General features: G+C 52.9%; 3 protein-coding genes across 7 annotated transcripts in view; 2 read left to right on the top strand and 1 right to left on the bottom strand.

Moving 5' to 3' along the window:
• Positions 1 to 469: 469 nt before the first annotated feature.
• Positions 470 to 2967, top strand: H3-3B (H3.3 histone B). The gene is made up of 4 exons (XM_014839855.3): positions 470 to 733; positions 1182 to 1319; positions 1426 to 1579; positions 1667 to 2967. Exons 2-4 carry the CDS (start codon positions 1192 to 1194, stop codon positions 1793 to 1795), a joined length of 411 nt encoding a protein of 136 aa, XP_014695341.1. The 5' UTR covers positions 470 to 733; positions 1182 to 1191; the 3' UTR covers positions 1796 to 2967.
• Positions 2968 to 13222: 10255 nt separating this feature from the next.
• On the top strand, positions 13223 to 19419 carry GALK1 (galactokinase 1). The gene is made up of 8 exons (XM_014839839.3): positions 13223 to 13465; positions 14399 to 14588; positions 15045 to 15164; positions 15365 to 15500; positions 15623 to 15804; positions 18728 to 18878; positions 18979 to 19141; positions 19226 to 19419. Exons 1-8 carry the CDS (start codon positions 13301 to 13303, stop codon positions 19295 to 19297), a joined length of 1179 nt encoding a protein of 392 aa, XP_014695325.1. The 5' UTR covers positions 13223 to 13300; the 3' UTR covers positions 19298 to 19419.
• Positions 19420 to 19503: 84 nt separating this feature from the next.
• ITGB4 (integrin subunit beta 4) overlaps positions 19504 to 21187 on the bottom strand; it is a 30605-nt gene continuing 28921 nt past the window's right edge. For all 5 annotated transcript variants that reach the window (XM_044744804.2, XM_044744802.2, XM_044744800.2 and 2 more), the window contains 5 exons: positions 20757 to 20945; positions 20518 to 20673; positions 20265 to 20429; positions 20063 to 20173; positions 19504 to 19954 (listed from right to left, as the gene is read on the bottom strand). In XM_044744804.2, coding sequence (XP_044600739.1) covers positions 19815 to 19954; positions 20063 to 20173; positions 20265 to 20429; positions 20518 to 20673; positions 20757 to 20945 — 761 coding nt within the window. In that variant the 3' untranslated portion in view covers positions 19504 to 19814. The remainder of the gene's footprint in view (positions 19955 to 20062; positions 20174 to 20264; positions 20430 to 20517; positions 20674 to 20756; positions 20946 to 21187) is intronic.

Below are 21187 nucleotides of genomic sequence, written 5' to 3'. Positions count from 1 at the left end.
TTCTTGGTTAAAATGTCTATGTGTGATATATAAAATACTTGGTAATACAACATGATTTACTGAATTCTAATTCTCTTTTACACTACGTACTTAACTATCAAAATGTCAATGAAAAGTAAATGATCACAGGGAACACATTGTATTTTACTTTGCAAAATATTTACAGAAATCTCGTGACCCCTCTCGCATTACATTAGCTTGAGGCATTTGAGGTTAGGCTTCTGCCCGTCCGGACTCTTAAGTCCTGATAGGGACCAATGCAATTCATTTGCATTGACTTTCTATTGTAGAGCTTTGGAACCAAGGGAAGGATCCAAACATAGCTCCATTTTATCCAATCAGAAGAGCTGCTTAGTGTTAAGCTCTGATTCGTCCATTCCTCTTTGCATTCATCCAATCATCAGGCCACTTTAACAGCCAATCAGCGGCCTAGGTATCCACCAATCAGGGAAGGGGTCCCAAGCACGGCCTTTGTGTCGGGGGATGTCAGCGCGTTGGCGAAAGCGCCCGCCAATAGAAAAAGTCGTTGGTGTATGCAAATGAGGGCCCTATGACGCACAGACGCAGCGTGAAGCGTGGGTATAAAAACGGAGGCACTGGGGGGGTTTTGAGCGCAGAGCGGTTTGGTCGTTCGTTGGTGGAAGTTGTTTTTGTTTCTTGGCCACTGCGGCGTTTCGCTGAGCGGTAGAAGCGGTGTGGTGGTCGTGGGAGCGGTCTGAGACTTCGGCATTGGGTAAGCGTTTTTGGATTTACCCGTGACTTGAGGTCTCGCCAGGCGTTGATGCCGCGAGCCGTGGCCGTTGGGAGCCGAGTTGCCGGCTGGTACGGGCTGCTGGGGTCGCTGGCGTCGGGCGTGGGACCGGGAGGTTTTTCCCTTGGGGTTTCGTTGCGGAACCACGTCGCCGCCTCTTCCCCGGCGGTGATTCAGACGTCCCGGGTTCCGGGCAGCCGGGCCTCCGCCCGTCGAGGAGGGGAAGTGACTCCTCCCCGCGCCCCCCCTCCCGGGGGAGGCTGCAGCTCCTCGCCGCCTGAGTCATTAGGGGAGGGGGAGGAGGCGGCGGCCCTCGGCCATCTGCCGCCGCGAGGTGGGGTGCGAAGGGGCGGGAGGGCAGGGGCGCCGAGCCCGGCCCGCCCTCGGGGTGCGAGCGCCGCGGCCCCGGAGTCATGGGTGTCGTCTTTAGGTGGTAGAAGATGGCCCGAACCAAGCAGACTGCTCGGAAGTCCACGGGTGGGAAAGCGCCCCGCAAACAGCTGGCCACTAAAGCTGCTCGGAAAAGCGCTCCCTCTACCGGCGGGGTGAAGAAGCCGCATCGCTACAGGTAGGCGGGCGGAGGGAAGCAGCGGCCTGGCGGCGCGGGCGTGTCGGGGCCCTGGCCGGCGCTGTCGGCTAACCGGTGTCCCTTCCCACCCTCCTGCTCGCTTCAGGCCTGGCACCGTTGCGCTTCGAGAGATCCGTCGTTACCAGAAGTCGACCGAGCTGCTCATCCGGAAGCTGCCTTTCCAGAGGTTGGTGCGGGAGATCGCCCAGGACTTCAAGACTGACTTGAGGTTTCAGAGCGCGGCCATTGGTGCGCTCCAGGTGAGACGGCGGAGGCGTGGCGGGGCGGAGGGCTGTGTGTGGTTCTCCGCGGAGAGAGTTTAATAGTGTGGCTCTTGTCCTCAACAGGAGGCTAGTGAAGCATACCTCGTGGGTTTGTTTGAAGATACTAATCTGTGTGCCATCCACGCTAAGAGAGTCACCATCATGCCCAAAGACATCCAGTTGGCTCGCCGGATACGGGGAGAGAGAGCTTAAGTGAAGGCAGTTTTTACGGTGTTTTGTAGTAAATTCTGTAAAATACTTTGGTTTAATTTGTGACTTTTTTTGTAAGAAATTGTTTATAATATGTTGCATTTGTACTTAAGTCATTCCATCTTTCACTCAGGATGAATGCGAAAAGTGACTGTTCACAGACCTCAGTGATGTGGGCACTGTTGCTCAGGAGTGACAAGTTGCTAATATGCAGAAGGGATGGGTGATATTTCTTGCTTCTCATGATGCATGTTCTGTATGTTAATGACTTGTTGGGTAGCTATTAAGGTACTAGAATTGATAAATGTGTACAGGGTCCTTTTGCAATAAAACTGGTTATGACTTGATCCAAGCGTTTAACAATTGGGGCTGTTAAGTCTGACCATACATCACTGTGATAGAATGCGGGCTTTTTCAAGGGGGAAGATACGAGTCTTAACCACAGTGTAACTTACAGTTTCCTAAAAAAAAAAAAAAGTAAACCTGGCAGCTATAGAATACACTATGTGCATTTATAATAGCTATTTTATATATTGTAGTGTCAACATTTTTAAATTAAATGTTTTACATTCACATGTGGTGGGGAGTCTTGTCATTAAGGTGTGTGTAATTTAGAGTCCAGTTGGTTTTCTCCTAACTAGACTGCACTTGTTTTCATAGTAGTAAAATGCTTTGCGCATTGTACCTTGCATAAGTCCTCATTCTACCACATGTTAGCTAACCCTCCAGCTGATAATGCAGACACTAACGGGGGATTTTATTTATAAGGGCTCTAGAATATAATACAAGTTATTTACACCAGCATCATCTGTTATAATATTCTGGATTAGTTAGTACAGCTTTTCTTTGTGTTGTGGTTGGTCTCATAACTAGGTTGAGGTTTTCTCTACCGAGAGGAGACAATACCTAAGTTCTTTTCCTTGTGGAGTTTGTATTATAGTAACCCTTGGAGTGAACTTGCTGTGGGGGAGGGGCAGACAGATCCAGGTTACTGAAACTGCCAGTTGAGATGGGGTGGAGTTAGGTTACATCTGGTATGCAGTCCTGGGAGAACCACATTATAGAGATGGCCTTCTAAGTGGTTTTAAAATTTATCTTATTGAAGTTTTTAGGTCAATTATGTATGTTGACTAAATTTACAAATAAACTTGTTTATCCAAATAAGTCTCAAAAAACTACATTGAATGTGCAAAGCTTTAATACATCCATTGTCTAGGTTCTTTGTATCCTCAAGTTTGGGTTTAGCTTGTTTTCGGTTTTGCTTGGTACGCGAAGGAACTTATTTATGAAAACAAAGCACGTAGAGTCCTTTGTAAAAGCGCTGTGATTGCCATATTTGTAGTGTGAGCTTAAGACAAAGTACTAATATGCCCCCCACCTTATTGTCAAGGAAAAAAGTACTTTTGTGTAAGGCGCAATAATAGGCCAAGGGAAGTACTCAAATTCTAGGGTTCAGATTTGGGATCTGTTCCATGAACCTGTTTGTGAAGCAGTTTATATCTCTCTTTATACAGCAAGTTATTTAAACACAAGCCCATGGGTATAGAACTCATTGAGTTTTCTGTGTGAAACGAGCTTGACCAGGGATGGCCAGGCAGTAAAGCATGGTATGTGAGTGTCAGCAAGATGTGGGTGTGAGAGCCACCAGTTGTTGGATGAAGGCATTCTGTGTATTTGAAGCTAATAGTCCTTAGACATTTATACCCTAGAAGCCTTTTTAGTAAGTTTGAATTAGTTTCACATTCAAGGAGCTTAAGTAGAAAAGCAAGCTAGAGTAGGTTTGGGAGTGTTGGTAACAATGAGCCTTACAAGGTACACACTGATAGAACATAATGAACTTGTTTATTGGAACATCCATCATAACCAGCTCTAGAACAATCACCGATCCTGATCATTTTCTCGCATTGTATTTCTGAAGGGCACTGAAATCCTAGACAATGGAATGTGCCGTGCTGTGGAGTGTCTCGCAGTGTCTACACAAGTAGGCAGAGAAACTTAGCTATGGCGATGAGTCAGCTTGAGTTTCTACCTGTGATAACCCAAGTGGGTGACACTTGAACTTTCTCCTCTAGTCTGCAGCTTGATAAAGAAGGTTCTTGGATTCTATTGAGCAGCTTGGAATTTGCTACTTAAATAGTGCAATTTGCACTTCCACACTTTGTTTTTTAGCACACTTAAATCGGAAGGCAAAAATATTTCTTGGTTCTAGGAAGCTGCGCACACGGGCTATCCCTGGGGTTAGGTGGCGGAACACGGTCTGTAAGAAGAGCACTCGAAAATTGGAGCTGATGAAGGTATCCTGTGCCCCTCATGGATGAGACAAAAATAAAGTTTTTGAAGTTGAGACTCTCTCACTTTGTTAATGGTTTTCATTTGACTAACATCTTTTTTTCACAAAATTTCCAGTGGGGAACTGTCCTGGAAGCACTGCTTTCTGACTGAGCTGGGGCTGGGGAGAGAGCACTCAGTAATGAGACAGGCAGACTCATATTATTGTGATGTGTGTCGCAGTTTGCTTGGGACAGTGCCAGTTTATGCCTCTTGAACCTGTCTTGATAGTCCCTCTCTTCACTGTCGTCTGTCCCAGTGAGGCCAAACCAAGCCTGGGCTGGGTAAGTTGATGGTTACAAGGGCCAGAAGTTCTGAACCAACCCATTGCCCTTGTCCTGGTTTGTGCCCTTGAGAGGGTAGCTGAAGAGCCACGTGTTTGTCAAATTGCTGGCCAAAGGCCAAGTCTCCCCCAGCTGAGGCAGCCCCCAGTGCCTGCCCTCCACATTGGTTTCTTCTCTTATGCAGTTAATGTGTCTGAACTCCCTGAGCCCATATTTCTGGGTCTTTAAAATTATTCCTGCTTCGTCCCAGAACTGGTAATATGTGGACTAGATTATTTAAGGAACAAAACACAGAAATTACATCCTACTTACATAATACAAGGTGGTAGAAAACTAGGGAGGCAGGCACTTCAAGCTTATTTCCTGAGATCTGTCCTTTGACAAAAGATTCACTGTGTCAGCCAGAGGGAACGAGAAAGATGTGGGAGAGGCCAGCAAGGACCACTTTATGTCCCTAGCCAGACCAGCCCACCCTGCTGCTTCGGCCCCAGGCAGGGACCTCTGCTGTCCCCTGACGGATGTCTCGGTGTAGGGAAACAGGCTCTGAGTTGATTGGAAACTTACCCTCCCACTCGTTACTCACTGATTTCCCAGTTTAACAATGTGTCTTCTGGGGTCCCCCTTATCTGGCTCCTTGCAAACACCACCTGTTGCCTGGTATTGGGTGTCAGAACTGGGGTCTGTGCAGCAGTTGGAAAGCAGGCCCCTTCTCGTGGGTCACCTTCAGGTAGGGCAGCAGAGGGTGGACACAGCCCTGTCAGGTGTCATTGAATCACAGGACACTTGAGCTTGCCCCTCAGTTCTGCAGAATGGGGCCAGCCTGTGTTTGGGAGCAATAGGGGAGGGCTAGAGTCTCAGGCCTATGGCCAACTTAGCCTGCCACAGAGAACAGTGTGGTGTGTGGTTTTCACCACACCTTTCAGCTGTTGTCTCATTGGGGGTGGTGGAGTCCACTGGACATGAGAGCCTTGAGCTCCCACCATGGGCATCTGGTCCCCATCCCTACCTCCCCAGCCCTTGGGTTGGGAGCATTTCACAGTCACCGCACCAAGTCAATCACAGCCCACTTCCTCAGCCCCTCCCCAGGCACTCGTCTAAGACCACACAGCTGAGCTGGCTGCACTTTGCCTGGGCCCCCACAGCCTCTTCCTTCCCTCACCCCAATGGTGGTCCCACCTGCCCACTGTGGGCATTCCTCAGGGATGTCATTAGTCTGGACCACTCCATCCAGTTGGGCCTGGCTTCTGGCCAGCAACTTCAGCACAAACAGCTGGCCTTCCAGCTACCTTCCACAGGGCAAGGCTAGAGGGAGGGAGGAAGGAAGGAAGGAAGAGCCAGGCCCCTGCCCGGGTTGCTATTCCGCAGCACCCCCAGGGAGAAGGCTAAAAGTGCCCTCGGGCCAGGTGGCTGGCCTTTTGGCTCTCTTGACTCCTCTGTCAGCAGTCCTGGGGAATGAGCCACGCTGTGGGCTGAGGTGAGTACAGCTGGGCTCGCTTTGAGTTTATGCACAGAGAGGCTGATCTGTGAGGAGGAGCCAGAGGCGGATGTCCTCCTTCCTCGGGGGTGCCTGCTCCCTGTGGTCCTGCTGACTGCCCAGTGGCCCCTGACAGTAAGGGATCCCATCCAGATACCACTGTCATTCCAAGCAGAGTAATGGGACTTCTTCGTGATGTGCCCCCACCCTGTCCTGGTGCCCTCACCTGTGCACCATGCCCAGTGTCCAGCAGGGGCCCAAATCCTTGGTCAGGCACAGCCAGGAGCAGCACGTCTTAGCTTTCTGCCCTGAGCAGAAGACACTCCCCCCGCCCCCCCCCCACCTACTCTGCCGCCCTTCCCTATGGAGGAAGTTAAGAGGTTCTGCAGTCACCTCCCAACCAGAGAAGCAAGGAGAGGGGGCTTCAGTGAGGCTGCGGTTCCTGATGGGGCTATAAGGCCATACATGAACTGGAAAGGGGTGCAGAGGGGCGTGGCTGGGCAACCAGGGTCTGGGGTCTTATCTCTGACGGCTGCCCACTCTGGTTCAGAAAGCTGGAGTTCTGGGAATATACACAGTGGAGTGGAAGGTGGGCAGAAAGGAGAAGTCCATCTCAGACACCAGCAGTTCCAGTGACAAGAAGGGCTCTGGGAAGGAGAGGCCTGTAGGCTGCAGGCTTAGGGCAGGTGGCCCTTTACTGAAGGGTGTGTGAAGAACTGCACACGTCCCTGTGGAGGTGGGCTCCATTAAACCCTACTCCCTTCCCACCCTCTCTTTTGGACATACTGGGCCTCAGGGCCTTTCTCATAAGCTCCTTACTGCCTAGCGCTGAGCCAAAAATGTCAGCAGAGGGGACAGGATGGGGTTGGGTCCAAGGCCAGGCATCACCGGCCTGAGGATCCTGCTGCAGCCTGCTGGCCTCTATCTCACTAGCACCTGCTTTTGGCCAGTCTCAGTCCTCCTACCCACCCTCGGGGCCTGGAGGCCTGGGCCAGCTGCAGCACCCAGTGCAAGGCACAGAAGGACATGGTCGTGGTCCTGATCTGTCAGCTGCATCTTGTGAGTCTGAATTTGCTCCCCGGCCATTGACAGAGTGGTTGTCAATGGTGAGATAACATTCCCATGATTACGCTATAAGTAAAGAGAGATTATCCAAGTGGGTCTAATGTAATCACAGGAACCCTTTAAAAGAGCAGAGAGTGCTCTCTGGCTGGTGGCAGAAGGGAAAGCCAGAGTGATTCAAAGCATGAGAAGGACTGGAGGTGCCATTACTGGTTTGAAGATGGAGGGGAGCCATGAGAGAAGGAAAGTGAGGAACCTTAAGGAGCTGAGAGAGGGCCCCAGCAGGCAGCACCTCAGTTCCACAGCCATAAGGAGCTCAATTCTGCAAACAACCTGAAGGAACCAGGAAGTGGAATCTTCTCTCCCGAGAAGAGCAAAGATGTCTGACACCTTGATTTTGGCTGTAAGCAGGGACTCTGGCCAATTCTGTCCAGACTTCTGACCCAAAGGACTATATGCTCTAAATGGGTGTTGTTTTAAACTGCTACATTTGTGGTAATTTGTTGCACAGTGACAGAAAACTAATACAGCATGTACAACATAAGCTTCATGAGGCCAGGGGTCTTGTCTGTCTTAGTCATCACTGTATCTCTAGCTCTGAGGACAGCCTGGCAGATGTCAGGCACTCAAAACATGTTGATGGCTTGGCTCCATAAGCGATGGACTGATGGACAGCAAGTATTAGTTGGAAAACCAAATGACAAAGCAAGGGTCCTTCCATCCTGGGTAGCCGACCACTTCCTGGGTTAGGACAGTTCACTCCAGTATGTAATTGCATTAACCTTTTGGCAGTGTCATCGTTTCTCCAGCTTTAATGCTCATAATTGGTGGAAGTCAGTTCCTTAGTGGTACGTCTGTTGTAATAGAGAGCAAGAGCTTCAAATCTTTGTTTCGCTTCACTTTTCTGCTCCTTAGTTTGGTTACTTTGGACACATTGTGCAAGGCTTCTGAGTCTCAGTTTTTCCATCTGCAAATTGCAGATTATGGGGGACTATAAGATGGATGCCCTAGAGGGCAGGAACTTCAGGGACATGGTGGGGGCACCAAATAAAGACAAGGCCTGAAGCTGGCCTCTCTTAGCAGGGGCAGCTGAGGCCAGGGAGGGACAGGAAGCTCCTGGTGCTCTGAGGGCAGGGCCTGAGTCTTGTCTGCCTCTGGAGTCATGCCTGGCACTCAGCAGAGGCTCCAAGCATGTTTGCTGACCAACCCGAGTGACCCTGGCAGCCCCGCAGCACAGCTGACTGGATCTGCTCTTGGCGTCCGGGTAAAGAGCCAGTCTAGTTCCCAAGAGTTTTGGTTACTGGCCTGGCTTCCAAATTGGGTGTGTTCCACGTAGGAACTGGGGCTCCAGTGGCCTAGGAGAGCAGCTGCCCCTTCTGTCCCTCACTAAGAGGTGAGCTTTAGATCTTCACACTTCGGTAAGCAGAAGTCGCAATAGGTCAGGAAGCTCATGGGAACAGAGTGGTACCTGACAGAACGGGCTCAGGGTCAAACAGACCGAAGTTCAAGGCCCAGCTCTCCCGCTAGAATGAGTTCCTTAACACATCTGTGCTTCTTTTCCTCATCTGTAAAACGAGAATAAAAAAGTAGCTACCAATAGGCTTACAAGGATTTAATGAAATAATCTGTGCAGTCTGGTGACTTTAAAAATATTTGACAGCAGAAGTCAAGAGTACTAACCAATCAGAACAGACGCTAGTAGTAAACAACCAGTACTGCTCTTTGGGCTATGTATCAGCCCTGATATGCTTACCACAAGCTTGATTTTAGTATTATCAATAGTATAGACGCTGCTATCATTCATATTACAGAAGGGCGGAGGGGGCCCAAATCAGGAGATAGGTTAACCCTCTGGGAACAACAACAAAAAGAACCTCCCAGAATGGGTGAGAGGTTGGGCCATCTGCTGAGAGCAGACATTTTCAGAGACCATGTCTGCAGATACTAGCTTGGGAGATGTGGACCCAAGTGTCATCAGGGAACCAGGCTATGACTGTAATGGAGGAGCCAGAGCTGCATGGAGCATACAGACCTTCAACACATGAAGAAAGACTGAGTCCAGCAGGGAGGGCCCACGGACTAAGGACTGGGCACCCGACAGTTGCATATTCTGGAAGACAAGAGGCACCTCTGGAGCACCTGTCGTCAGTAGTGGGCCAGGTCGCACCATGGCCTAGATAAACGTGCCTTGGTGACCTCTAGGCCTGCCTAGGCCACCGGGCACCTGGCTGGCATGGGTGGTATTCCCCCCACTGGATAGTAAGTCCTTGTGATGGATATTACTGGGAATTCTATCATGACACCTCAGTCCTATGTAATAGTTGGCTCTGGCTGTGCTGACACAAGTTTTTGGCCAGCAGAGCAGAGGACAGACCTTGGGTTGCAGTGTCCCCATTAAGGTGCCACCCCCCCACCCCAATCCTGTGACATCTAGCCAAGAAATGGGAGGGAGGGTCAAAGGTCAGAGGCAGGCTTCTTTCTGAACAAATTTCATGTGACATGATAGATGAGGTTCAAAAACTGACAGTAAACACGTCTCCTAAATAAAATCAATGTTTCAGAGTCCATCTTGAGCAAACGGGAGCACTTTCTCTTAGATCAAATCCCAGTTCTCCAAGAACAACTGGAACAATACAAAAGAGGAAGATGAGTCGAATGGATGTGTTTTCAATCAAAATGAAACAAGGAAAATAACAAAACAAGGATGCGGGCTTTGCAGTGGTCAGGATTCCTCCTCTCTCTTCTTACTCAAAAAGCACTTTACTCCCCTGTCAGAGCACTTATCTCAGTCGGAGGGGCCAGATTGTGACTGCCTCCCAACCAGAGCATGAGAGCAAGGCTTTTATCTGGCCAGCCGCACGCAGGCGAGCCCGACAACGTCTGCTGAATTAATGGATGACTGATGATAACAGCAAACATTTATTCTGTGCTTACTAAGTGCCAGGTGCTGGGCTGGGCACTCAATGAAGATTCCCTCATTCAGTTCCTTCTGTGACAGTCTGTCGGGGAGGAGTCACTAGCCCCATTTGACAGACGAGAAACTGAGGTTCAGAGAGGTCCAGTCATCTGCCTGAGATCACACAATATAAGAGCAAAGATTTGGGTTCAGGAATGTTGGATGTCAAAGCTGAGGTGGGTAAAGGATTTATAGAGAAGGGGTTGCTTTGCTCAGTGTTACCCAGACTGAGTGGCGCTCTGCTGGGAGGCATGGTTCGTGAGTTTAATTCCATTTCAACCAGTTCCTAGGGCCACTCATTGTTTTGTCTTGTTTTGATTTGCCTATGCCAAAAAATGCTTTACTGAGGAGTGCTCAAAAGGAGTAGGCTATCACATGAAATTTGGAATTGTATTTATTCCCACTGTTTTTTTTTTTTTTTAGAAAGATTAGCCCTGAGCTAACTACTGCCAATCCTCCTCTTTTTGCTGAGGAAGACTGGCCCTGAGCTAACATCCATGCCCATCTTCCTCTACTTTATACATGGGACGCCTACCACAGTATGGCTTTTGCCAAGCAGTGCTGTGTCCATACCCGGGATCCGAACTGGCAAACCCCGGGCCGCCGAGAAACAGAATGTGCACACTTAACCGCTGCACCACCAGGCCGGCCCAATGGTTTTTTTTTAAACAGCTTTATTGAGATATATTACACATACATACAGTTCACTCATTCAAAGTATACAATTCAATGATTTTAGTATATTCACAGACATGTGCAACCTTCACCACAGTTGTAGAACACTTTCCTAACCACAGAGAGAACTCAGGACCCCCAGGTACCATCCTCCTATTCTTGAATTTCCCTCAGCCGTATGCAACCATTAATATACTTTTTTATTAATATACTATTTTATTCATGTTAATTAATTATTTTATTAATATATTATATTATTTTATTAATATACTATTAATATACAGATTTGCCTATTGTGGACATTTCATATAGATGGAATCATGCAATTTGTGGTCTTTCATGACTGGCTTCCTTCATTTACCATAATGTTTTCAAGGCTCACCCATGTTCTAGCGTGGATCAGTACTTCATTCTTTTTATGGCTGGATAAAATTCATGGTATGGGTATGCCACATTCTGTTTATCCATTTATCCCTTTGGGTTGTTTCCACCTTTTGGCTAACGTGAAGAGCGCTGCTATGAACATTAATGTACAAGATTTTGTGTAGGCATATGTTTTCAATTCTCTTGAGTATATACTTAGGAGGGAAATTGCTGGGGCATATAACTCTCTGTTTCACTTTTGGAGGAACCGCTTAACTGTTTTACATTCCCACCAGCAGTGCATGCGGGTTCTGATTTCACCACATCCTCACCCACACTTTTTATTGTCTGTCTTTTTTATTTTAGCCATCCTAGTGGGTGTGAAGTAGTAGTTGTGGTTTTGAATTGCATTCCCCTAATGACTAATGATATCGAGCATCTTTTCATGTGCTTAATGGCCGTTTGTTTATCTTCTTTGGGGAAATGCCTGTTCAAATATTTTGCCCACTTTTAAATTGAGTTATCAGTCTTTTTTACTGTTGTGTTGTAAGAGTTCTTTATATATTCTTTTTTAAAGATTTTTAATTTTAATTTTTTTATTTTTCCTTCTTCTCCCCAAAAGCCCCCCAGTATACAGTTGTGTGTTTTAGTTGTGGATCATTCTAGCTGTGGCGTGTGGGACGCCGCCTCAGCACTGGTTGATGAGCGGTGCCCTGTCTGCGCCCAGGATCCGAACTGGCGAAACCCTGGGCTGTCGAAGCAGAGTGTGTGAACTCAACCACTTGGCCATGGGGCCGGCCCCCTATATATTCTTGATACAAGTCCCTTAAATATATGATTTGAAAATATTTTTTCCCATTCTGTGGGTCATCTTTTCACTTTCTTGATAGCGTCCTTTGAGGCACAAAACTATTTTATTTCGATAAAGTACAATTTATCTATTTTTCTTTTGTTGCTTGTGCTTTTGGTGTCACATCTAAAAAAACCACTGCCTGGGCTGGCCCGGTGGCGCAGTGGTTAAGTTCGCACGTTCCGCTTTGGCAGCCAGGGGTTCGCCGGTTTGGATCCTAGGTGCGGACATGGCACCGCTTAGCAAGCCATGCTGTGGTAGGCGTCCCACATATAAAGTAGAGGAAGATGGGCATGGTGTTAGGTCAGGGCCAGTCTTCCTCAGCAAAAAGAGGAGGATTGACAGCAGATATTAGCTCAGGGCTAATCTTCCTCAAAAAAAAACAACAACATGCAGTTCTAGGAGGGATTTGAAAGTATGTTGAAGTCTCTAAATAAGACCAAAAAAAGACAAAAAAAAAAAAAACCAAAACACTGCCTAAGCCAAGCTCATAAAGATTTACCCTTATGTTTATTTCTAGGAGTTTTCAGAGCTGCCTTTTGACTGCAGTTCTCCACTCTTTGGGCAAACCCCTGAGCAGACCCCAAGCTACGTCCCTGGCCACAACTCTTCACAAAGTCCCCAGCCTAATCTCAAATGGCTGCTTACATTTCAGCATTTCCGCTCCAAGGTTTCATGTAGGATGGACAGCTGTGGACAGGCATCCAGGCAGGGGTTGAGACCAGCTTGAAGGTTTAGGACACAGGCTAATGAGAGAGGAGGTGATGAGTCTCAGACTCTGGGCACGAGACCATGCCTCTGGGACCAAGGCTCCAGGCTGAGGAAGTGCCTGTTAGGCCCAACAGCCCAACCTCCCTTGGCAGCTATGGCAGGTCCTTGGAGGAGAGGCTGGGTCCACTGCTGTCCATTGCCCCCTTCTTCTGGTCTCCATTTCCAGGAACTGCGGCAGCAGGTCCATCCTAGGAAAGGAGCCTGTAGAAAGTGACTCTCTGGTCACCACCAAACTTGGCTTTCCTATCCCTATTTACACTGAGTGCCAGGCCACCCTCTTAGAGACCCTCGATCAGGGGCTGGTGACCTCGCACAGCTGGAGGACTCTAGGATCTAGGGGATCCCTTTGGGAAACCCAAGTCTGCTGGTTGCCAGCTCCATCGGTGGGTGGCTGGGTGGGTGGGTGGGTTGGTGTGTGCACGCACAGAGAGGGACACCAGGCCCAGGGAAGGGCAGCTCAGACCTCTCAGTCCGGCCAATACCACTGAGGGCCATACCCACTGGAGTGGGCGCCCAGCGGTCTGTCCCGAAGCCCGCCGCCCGCCGCGGGTGGGAGCCCCGCGCGCCCAGCAGGTGGACGGGACCGAGCTGCAAGCGAGGCAAGGGCGGGGGCGGCGCGGCCGGGGCTGGGGGCGGTGCGAGCAAGAATGCGCCCCGCCCGCGCGCCGCCCCGCCCCGAGCATCCCGCGCCGCCTGGGCTGCGCCGGGTCGAGCGGCAGAGCCCGGGAGCAGCAAGGCAAGAGTTATGGCCGCTTCGAGACAGCCCCAGGCCGGGGAGCTGCTGGCCGAGGCCCGGAGAGCCTTCCGGGAGGAGTTCGGGGCCGAGCCCGAGCTGGCCGTGTCGGCGCCGGGCCGCGTGAACCTCATCGGGGAGCACACGGACTACAACCAGGGCCTGGTGCTGCCCATGGTGAGGGGCTGGGCGGGGAGCCCCAACCCTCTGCTGCGGCCTCGGCCGCCCCGCCGGAAGGGTGGGCCTCCGGGGCGCGGGGAGGCGCCTTCTCCCCGCGTGGACTGCTGGGCCGGCCGCACCGACCTTTAGCCACCTCCGAGTTTGGGGGAGCACGTGGGAGAGACCCCGGGACCGGGCATTTCCCACGTTGGAAGGGAGGAGGCCCGGAATCCCCGAGGAAGTAGGCTGGGAGGGGGTGTGCCTTCGCCTCTTCGCTCCAGCCCGCCCTCTGGACTGCTGATCTTTGTCATCACCCTGGGAGCCACCTCAAAATGTGGGGCCCCCTTGTAACATGCAAAAGGGGGCGCTTCAGGCTCTGGCCCCCATGGGGACCCAACGCAGACGGGAGGAACTACACTTAAGCCTTCAGGCCTAGCCCGTTCAATTTACGGTGGAGGAAACTGAGGCCCAGAGAGGGCTAGTGATCTGCTGGAGATCACACAGCTGGTTCTTGGTGGGCCTGCCACTAGAGTCAGGCCACTCAGCTTTCAGCCTGGGGCTCTTTCTACCCCACGGTGCTGCTTGGCACGTGAGTACAGCACACCTGAGGCCACTCCAAAATGGAGAGGCCTCTGATTCTGTTTTCCTTTTGAGCTCTCTCTCCCCTTTGCCCCACAGCTGGGAGCCTATACTGAGGGCAGAGTCCAGGTCGGCATTCCTGTTGCACTGGTTTCACCGCCCCTGAAGACCCAGGGGGCAGGGACCAAGTCCTCAGGGTCCCCTCAGCACTCAGGCCCTTCCCTGAGACACACCCCGTTCCCTTCATGTTGAGCCTAGAGGTCACCTCTCTGTCTGTCCAAGGCCCCTCATCGCTCAGAACCTTAGTGTTGGAGGGGCCGCATCCATCCCTCGGCTGGAGGAAGCTTTGCGTACTCCCGTCTCTCCTGCCAGGCCCTGGAGCTTCTGACCGTGCTGGTGGGCAGTCCCCGGGCAGATGGGCTTGTCTCCCTCCTCACCACTTCTGAGGATGCTGATGAGCCCCGGCGACTGCAGTTTCCACTGCCCACAGCCCAGCGTTCGCTGGAGCCCGGGACCCCTCGCTGGGCCAACTATGTCAAGGGAGTGATTCAGCACTACCCAGGTATGGGGCCCAGGCCTGGGTCACGTTCATGCTGGTACCAGGAGTGCCACCTCTCAGCCACAGAGCTCATTAGCTCATCTAGTCCACTGTGGGGTAGGCTTGCAGGGTAGAGCATCCCCACTGTACAGATGAGGAAACTGATGCCTCAAGAGGTTCCAGAACTTGCCCTGGCTTGCCTGTTTCATGATTGGAGGAGCCAGGATTGAAACCCTGCCTTTGGCCTCCAGACCCCTAAACCAGGAGGAGAACTAGGAAGACTGTGTCCCAGGAACCCCAGGGTAGAGGATGGAGGGTGGCGGAGCCCTTGGCCCAGCAAACCCGTGGCCTCTAACAATTGAGACACATCCCTGGAAGCAGCTCCCAGGCAGTTGCCTCCCTTCAGCCAAAATACATGCCCTTGCTGTGCCCATCCTCCCAGGTGGCCCATCTTACCATCACCCATTCTTTCTCCTGCAGCTGCCCCCCTCCCTGGCTTCAGTGCAGTGGTGGTCAGCTCAGTGCCCCTGGGGGGTGGGCTCTCCAGCTCGGCATCCCTGGAGGTAGCCACGTACACCTTCCTGCAGCAGCTCTGCCCAGGTATCTCCCAGACCCCAGCCCCCAACCCAGCCCTCCTTCCCTGAAGTCTCCTTGTGGTCAGAGCTTTTTCCCCTACTGTGGCTTCAGGAGGGAGGTGGGGAATCTCCCTGGAGGGTCACTGGAGCTACTGATGCTCCCAATTGCCCACCCCTTGTGCCCTGTCCTGGGCCCCAGCCTTCCCACCTCACCCTGTGCCGCAGACTCGGGGGCAGTAGCTGCCCGGGCCCAGGTGTGTCAGCGGGCCGAGCACAGCTTCGCAGGGGTGCCCTGTGGCATCATGGACCAGCTCATCGCACTGCTGGGGCAGAAAGGCCACGCGCTGCTCATTGACTGCAGGTCAGGGGCTCCCCTTGTACCCTTGTATCATAATCAGGAGCTTCTGGGTGGAGCATGCCCACTGCTTGGCCTGGCAAGCAGACACTTGGCCTTGTCATCTCCTCACTCCAACTCCACCCCAGGTCCCTGGAGACAAGCCTGGTGCCGCTGTCGGACCCCAAGTTGGCCGTGCTCATCACCAACTCCAACGTCCGCCACTCACTAGGCTCCAGCGAGTACCCCCTGCGGCGGCGCCAGTGTGAGGAAGTGGCCCGGGCTCTGGGCAAGGAGAGCCTTCGGGAGGTGCAGCTGGAGGAGTTGGAGGGTGAGAGCTGGCTGGGTACTGAGAGCTCTCTGGGCACCCTCCGGGGGCTGCCGGACCCTCAGTATGGCCTTGACCCCACTGAACACCCTCATCGCCAGGCCTCTGCCCATTCCCCCTGACCCTGCTGACCTAGGGCTCCAACTTCAGCAGGGCTGCTCGAAATCTCAATATTGTTCTTTCTAATATGAGAATTACGTTTCCACTGTGGAAAATGTAGAAAAGTACAAAGAAAAACATATTAAGCTATGAGGCCAGTACCCAGAGATAGTCACCATTGGCATTTTAACATATTTCCTTCTAGTGTTTTTCTACATCTGTATTTTCAAAGTTGAGTATATGTAATATTGTCGTTTGCCCTTTTTTTACTTAACCTTATCTCAGAACCCTTTCCTATACCGTCAAAGGCCCATCATCAACATGGCTTTTTAAAACTCTATAATATGTGTCTCAGCATACGGGTGCAGCATAACTTACCTAACCATTTTCTGGGTGTCACACCTAACCACGTGATGAGCATTATTATACGTACGTCTTTGTCTGCATTCTCTTATTATTTTCTTAGGATTAGATTCTTAGGAGTAAGATTACAGAATCAAGAGATACACACATTTTTAAGGTTCCTGGTACACATGCCCAGGAAGGTAGTCTGTTTCACAGTTTGAAGGTCATATAAATATTAACTCCTTTAATTCTCTCACAACTCTCTAGAGCAGACACTGTTATTAGTCTCATTTTTTTGGTGGGGAATCTCCAGTAAGCGGCAGTGCTGAGACTCGAACCCAGGCGGATTAGCCCCACAGCCCACGTGCTGAACCACGGGCCTCTGCCGCTGGCACTGGGAGTTACGCCCTCCCTGGCAGTATGAGTGTGCCCGTTTCAGGGACACTGGCCAACCCCAAGGGGCCATCCTGTCCTCCTCCTTGGTGAACTGTCACTTTCAGACCTGCCCTGCCTGCTCTGTGCAGGTGGCCCTGGCTGAGGTTTTCATACTTGAACACTTTGGCTGTCCCGCTTCTCCACTGCAGCCCTTCCGTGCCACTCCTGGGGGGCTCCCTCTCCCTCAGAAACAGTGCTCCCCTCGGCTTTCTCCGGAGTCCTGTTCTGGCAGCCCACCCACTCTCTCAGCCCTTCGCCCTTCCTGTCCTCTGCATGGCTCCTCCCCTTCTGCTTTGAAACACCCAGTTTTCTTCCCTCCTAAAATAGATTCTCCTTCCCCTGCCCCAGTCCTCTTGGAAAAGTACCTAATGTTCATCACCCCCATTTTCTCATCTTCACTCACTTTTTTATTTTTTATTTATTTTTTTGAGGAAGATTAGCCCTGAGCTAACATCTGCTGCCAATCCTCCTCTTTTTGTTGAGAAGACTGGCCCGGAGCTAACATCCATGCCCATCTTCCTCTACTTTATACATGGGACACCTACCATAACATGGCTTTTGCCAGGCAGTGCCACGTCTGCACCCAGGATCCGAACCTGTGAAGCCGGGCCGCCAAGAAGCGGAACATGCGCACTTAACCGCTGCGCCACCGGGGTGGCCCTCCACTCACATTTTTGTGTGTGTGTGTGTGAGGGAGATTGGCCCTGAGCTAACATCTGTGCCAGTCTTCCTCTATTTTATGTAGAATGTCACCACAGCATGGCCTGACGAGTGGTGCTAAGTCCGTGCCTGGGATCAGAACCTTCGAACCCTGGGCCTCGGGAGCAGAGCACACAAACTTAACCACCATGCCGCCGGGCCGGCCCCTCCTCCAAGTCTTCCTGTTCCCCTCCCATGACACCTGCCGTAACAACTCTCCTAGAGTCCCCACATAAACCTGTGAATCGTCCTCCCCTCCCCCTCAGTAGGCGGATCTGCTTGTTCACAGTCCTGTGTCTGCCCCAGCCCGCCCCAGGCTTTGTCCTCAGTGCACACCACCAGCCGCCACTGCTCCACTAAGGACTCAGGTTGGAGCCCCTTGCTCTCCCGGCTGCAGCCCCCCATTTCCACCTGGGGTTCTACAGCCTTCACCTGACCCACGATGGAACTCACTATCCTTCCTCCCCCACAGGCTCCTCCTCTTGACTTCCCCTTGTCTGTTATTTCCTCACCCTTTTCACTCCTGTGTGAAACCTCAGAGTCACCTCTCAGTCCTCACTCTCCCCCTCCCACCCTGGTCTCTGACCTCTGTCCCCTCTTTTTCTTCCTCTCCCAGTCAGGGCCCTCATAGGTCTCTGACTGCATAACAGCTTCCGGCTGGGCTGCTGGTGCCTGCTTCTCCCAGCCTGGGCTCTCTGCCTATGGCAGTCACTTTTGTCTCTTAGAGCTCAGCTCTGTCCCTTCCCTGCTCCAAAACCTCTGTGGCACACAGAATTAAGTAGCGAAGTCCCCTGACTCGGCTTGCTCTCCCTGCTCAGCGTTAGCCAGTGGGGCGGCCTGCTGGTCCCCTGGTGTGCCCTGTGCCCTGCCGCCTGATCTTTGCCTGGGCTCTTCCCTTCCAACTCTGGAGCCCCAGCCCTTGGAGTCTCCACTGTTGCTCTGGCGTAAACATCAGCAGGATTTCTTCTCTCTCGTGTTCTATCGTGGCCTCTTGAAGGCAGCATTGTGTCCCACTCACCTTGGAAGCACCAAGAGTCTGCGACTTAAACTGCTGTTTACTGAGCACCCACTGCGTGCCAGGCACTCTGCTGGGAGCTCTCCGCGTGTTAGCTCGCTCTGTCCTCGCTGCACCCAAATGACACAGGTGCCCTATTTTACAGTCGAAGAGGCTCCGAAAGTGTTACCAACCCAAGGTTCTACCTACAGCTTCCACAGAAAGAGCTGGAGGCTTCCCTCCCACACCTTAGACTGCCTCCCACCATCCTGGAGCCTTGGTTCCCCCTCCCCCACGTCTGCAGGGGCCCAGAAGCACTGGGTGGCAAGTCTGCTGACCCCCTTTCCTCCTCAGCTGGCAGAGAGCTGGTGAGCAAGGAGGGGTACCGGCGGGCACGGCACGTGGTGGGTGAGATCCGGCGCACGGCCCAGGCAGCGGCTGCCCTGAGCCGTGGAGACTACAGAGCCTTCGGCCGCCTCATGGTGGAGAGTCATCACTCACTCAGGTGAGGCCCCCTGGGTACCTGGCACCTCCCAGGCACAGGCTGTCCTCAGGACTGGGTGGGGCCCATCCCAGGCCCACCTCCTCCTATATCCTCTCTGCAGGGATGACTATGAGGTGAGCTGTCCGGAGCTGGACCAGCTGGTGGAGGCCGCACTATCTGCGCCCGGGGTTTATGGCAGCCGCATGACGGGTGGCGGCTTTGGTGGCTGCACGGTGACCCTGCTAGAGGCCTCCACTGCATCCCAAGTGATGCAGCACATACAGGTGGGCAAGCACCAGAGCCTGGGGTGGGGAGAAATGGGTTCCTGGGGCCCTGCTGTGCTGAGACCCCCTGCATCTCTCCCACAGGAGCAGTATAGCAGTACCGCCACCTTCTACCTCTCCCAGGCAGCCGACGGTGCCAAGGTGCTGCACTTGTGAGGTGCTCCCCTAGGATGGCACATGGTACACAGGGCCTGCCAGGGGCAAGTCACAAAGCTGCTTGCATCTGGGGCCTGCCCTCTGCAGCTGGGTGCTCAATAAACTTGTGCCTCCGATCGTGATGGCTGCGTGCCTCTAGAGGTGGGTGTCAGATCTGCTCCCCTGCTCTGGGCAGGCCCCGGGGAAATGGACAGGGCAAAGCCAAGCGGTAGCAAATCTTTTATTAAGTGTAGAACAAAGTTGGGTCCTTGTCATGCTGGTCCTAGCTCTTTGGTTACAAATGGGCTTGGGCCCGGGGAGTGGGGGGTGCTGGAAGAGCCTTCCGGGACCTCTGCCCCCTTCATGCCTCCAAGGACACCTGCACCTACTCTGTGGCCAGAGGCGCTAGTCCTGTGATCAGCATGCAGGTGGGCTGGGCCAGCAAGGGTCCAAGGATGGAGTAGCTGAGGCAGCACCAGGGAGGGGAGGTAGCGTAGGGGCCCAGGTTCCAGGACACTGCTAGGTTGGGGTGGGGGGCTCAGGTCTGGAAGAATTGTTGGTCCACCTGGGTGCTGAGTGTTCCACTGGTGGTCAGCGTCCGGCTCACAAACTCCTGGGTCACATGCCGGGTGAGGGAGCCACCTGCTTCCAGATGCTGGGACCCCAGGGTCAAGCCATCTGCAGGGGGAAGAGGCGTTGGAGGACCCTACCTGGGTCCCCACCTCTTTTCCGCTGTTAGCTCTGTGCTCCCCTGGGAGAGCCAGGAGCCCCCACCTGGCAACTTACCCAGCAGGAAGGGTTCGATGGTGCTGGTGTGGGTGGTAGTGATACTGCTGTACTCGCCTGGCAGTGGGTGTTGGAAAAGCCCGGAGTGGCTGCCCAGCTGTGGGAAGGGGCCTGGAGTGGGCAGATGGGCTAGTCAGGGGATGGGGCCAGGAGAAGGTGTGGCCAGAGAAGGGGTGGAGTGAGAAGGGACCAGGTGCCCTACCTCCGTCCTGGGACTCGATGGTGATGATACCCTCACGCTCTGGCCCGAAGCCTTGAGTGGTCTTGGCTTGCACCTTGAACTTGTAGGGCACGTTCTCACTGAGGCCTGGCACGGTCAGCCGGCTCTCAGGGCTGTCGCCATCCACCAGGAACGTGGTAGCTGGCTCTGGGCAGGGAAGATGCCTTTACTTTAACCTCTGTGGCTCCCTCTCTACTCCTCCCCTGGCCACCCCTGACCCTGGGGTGGGCAGCACCTCCTCCGTGGGCCATCTCACAGGTCACCAGGTAACCGAGGATGTCCCCGTCGGGCCTCCGTGGCCGCTCCCAGCTCAGCTGCAGTGAGTCTGGGCTCAGGGCAGTGAACACCAGTGGGCCTGGGGCACTGGGTGTGCTCAAAGTGAAGGTGGAGCCTGGGGGCAGCAGAGGACGAGTGTCGGTCTGTGTGGTGGGGCACATGGTGGGGGCAGCCATGGGGGTGGGGGAAGCAACTCACCTGGCAGGGGGCAGAGTGGGCTCTGGGGGTGCACCTGTGACTCAATGGTGATGACACCTTCACGCTCTGGGCCCCAGCCTTCCTGGCTCTGGGCTCGCACGCGGAACACGTACGAATGGTTGGGCAGAAGGTCTTCCACCACCACGGAGGTCTGGCTGGGGTTGGGGATGTTGAGACGATGCAGCTCGCCTGGGTCGGGGTGGGGGCAGACAGTGGAGCAGCATTATTCCCACTCTTGGCCTGATCCTGCCCCTCCCCTAGGCTGCCGCCAAAACCTGGTCATCACTCACCCAGCATTAGCTGTGGTTTGCGTACACGTGGGGTCAGCCTGCTATGGTATGGTTAGTGGTGCAGGTTATACACTATGCAAGGGATGAGTGGAGCCTGAAATGGCTGTTTGGGGGCCAGGTCATGCTGCTGCGAGTGTGTCT

This window comes from Equus asinus, chromosome 13 (genome assembly GCF_041296235.1).
Source record: "Equus asinus isolate D_3611 breed Donkey chromosome 13, EquAss-T2T_v2, whole genome shotgun sequence".
NCBI lineage: Eukaryota > Metazoa > Chordata > Mammalia > Perissodactyla > Equidae > Equus > Equus asinus.
Note: the sequence above shows the minus strand (reverse complement) of the source record. Positions and strands in the feature narration are given on the sequence as shown.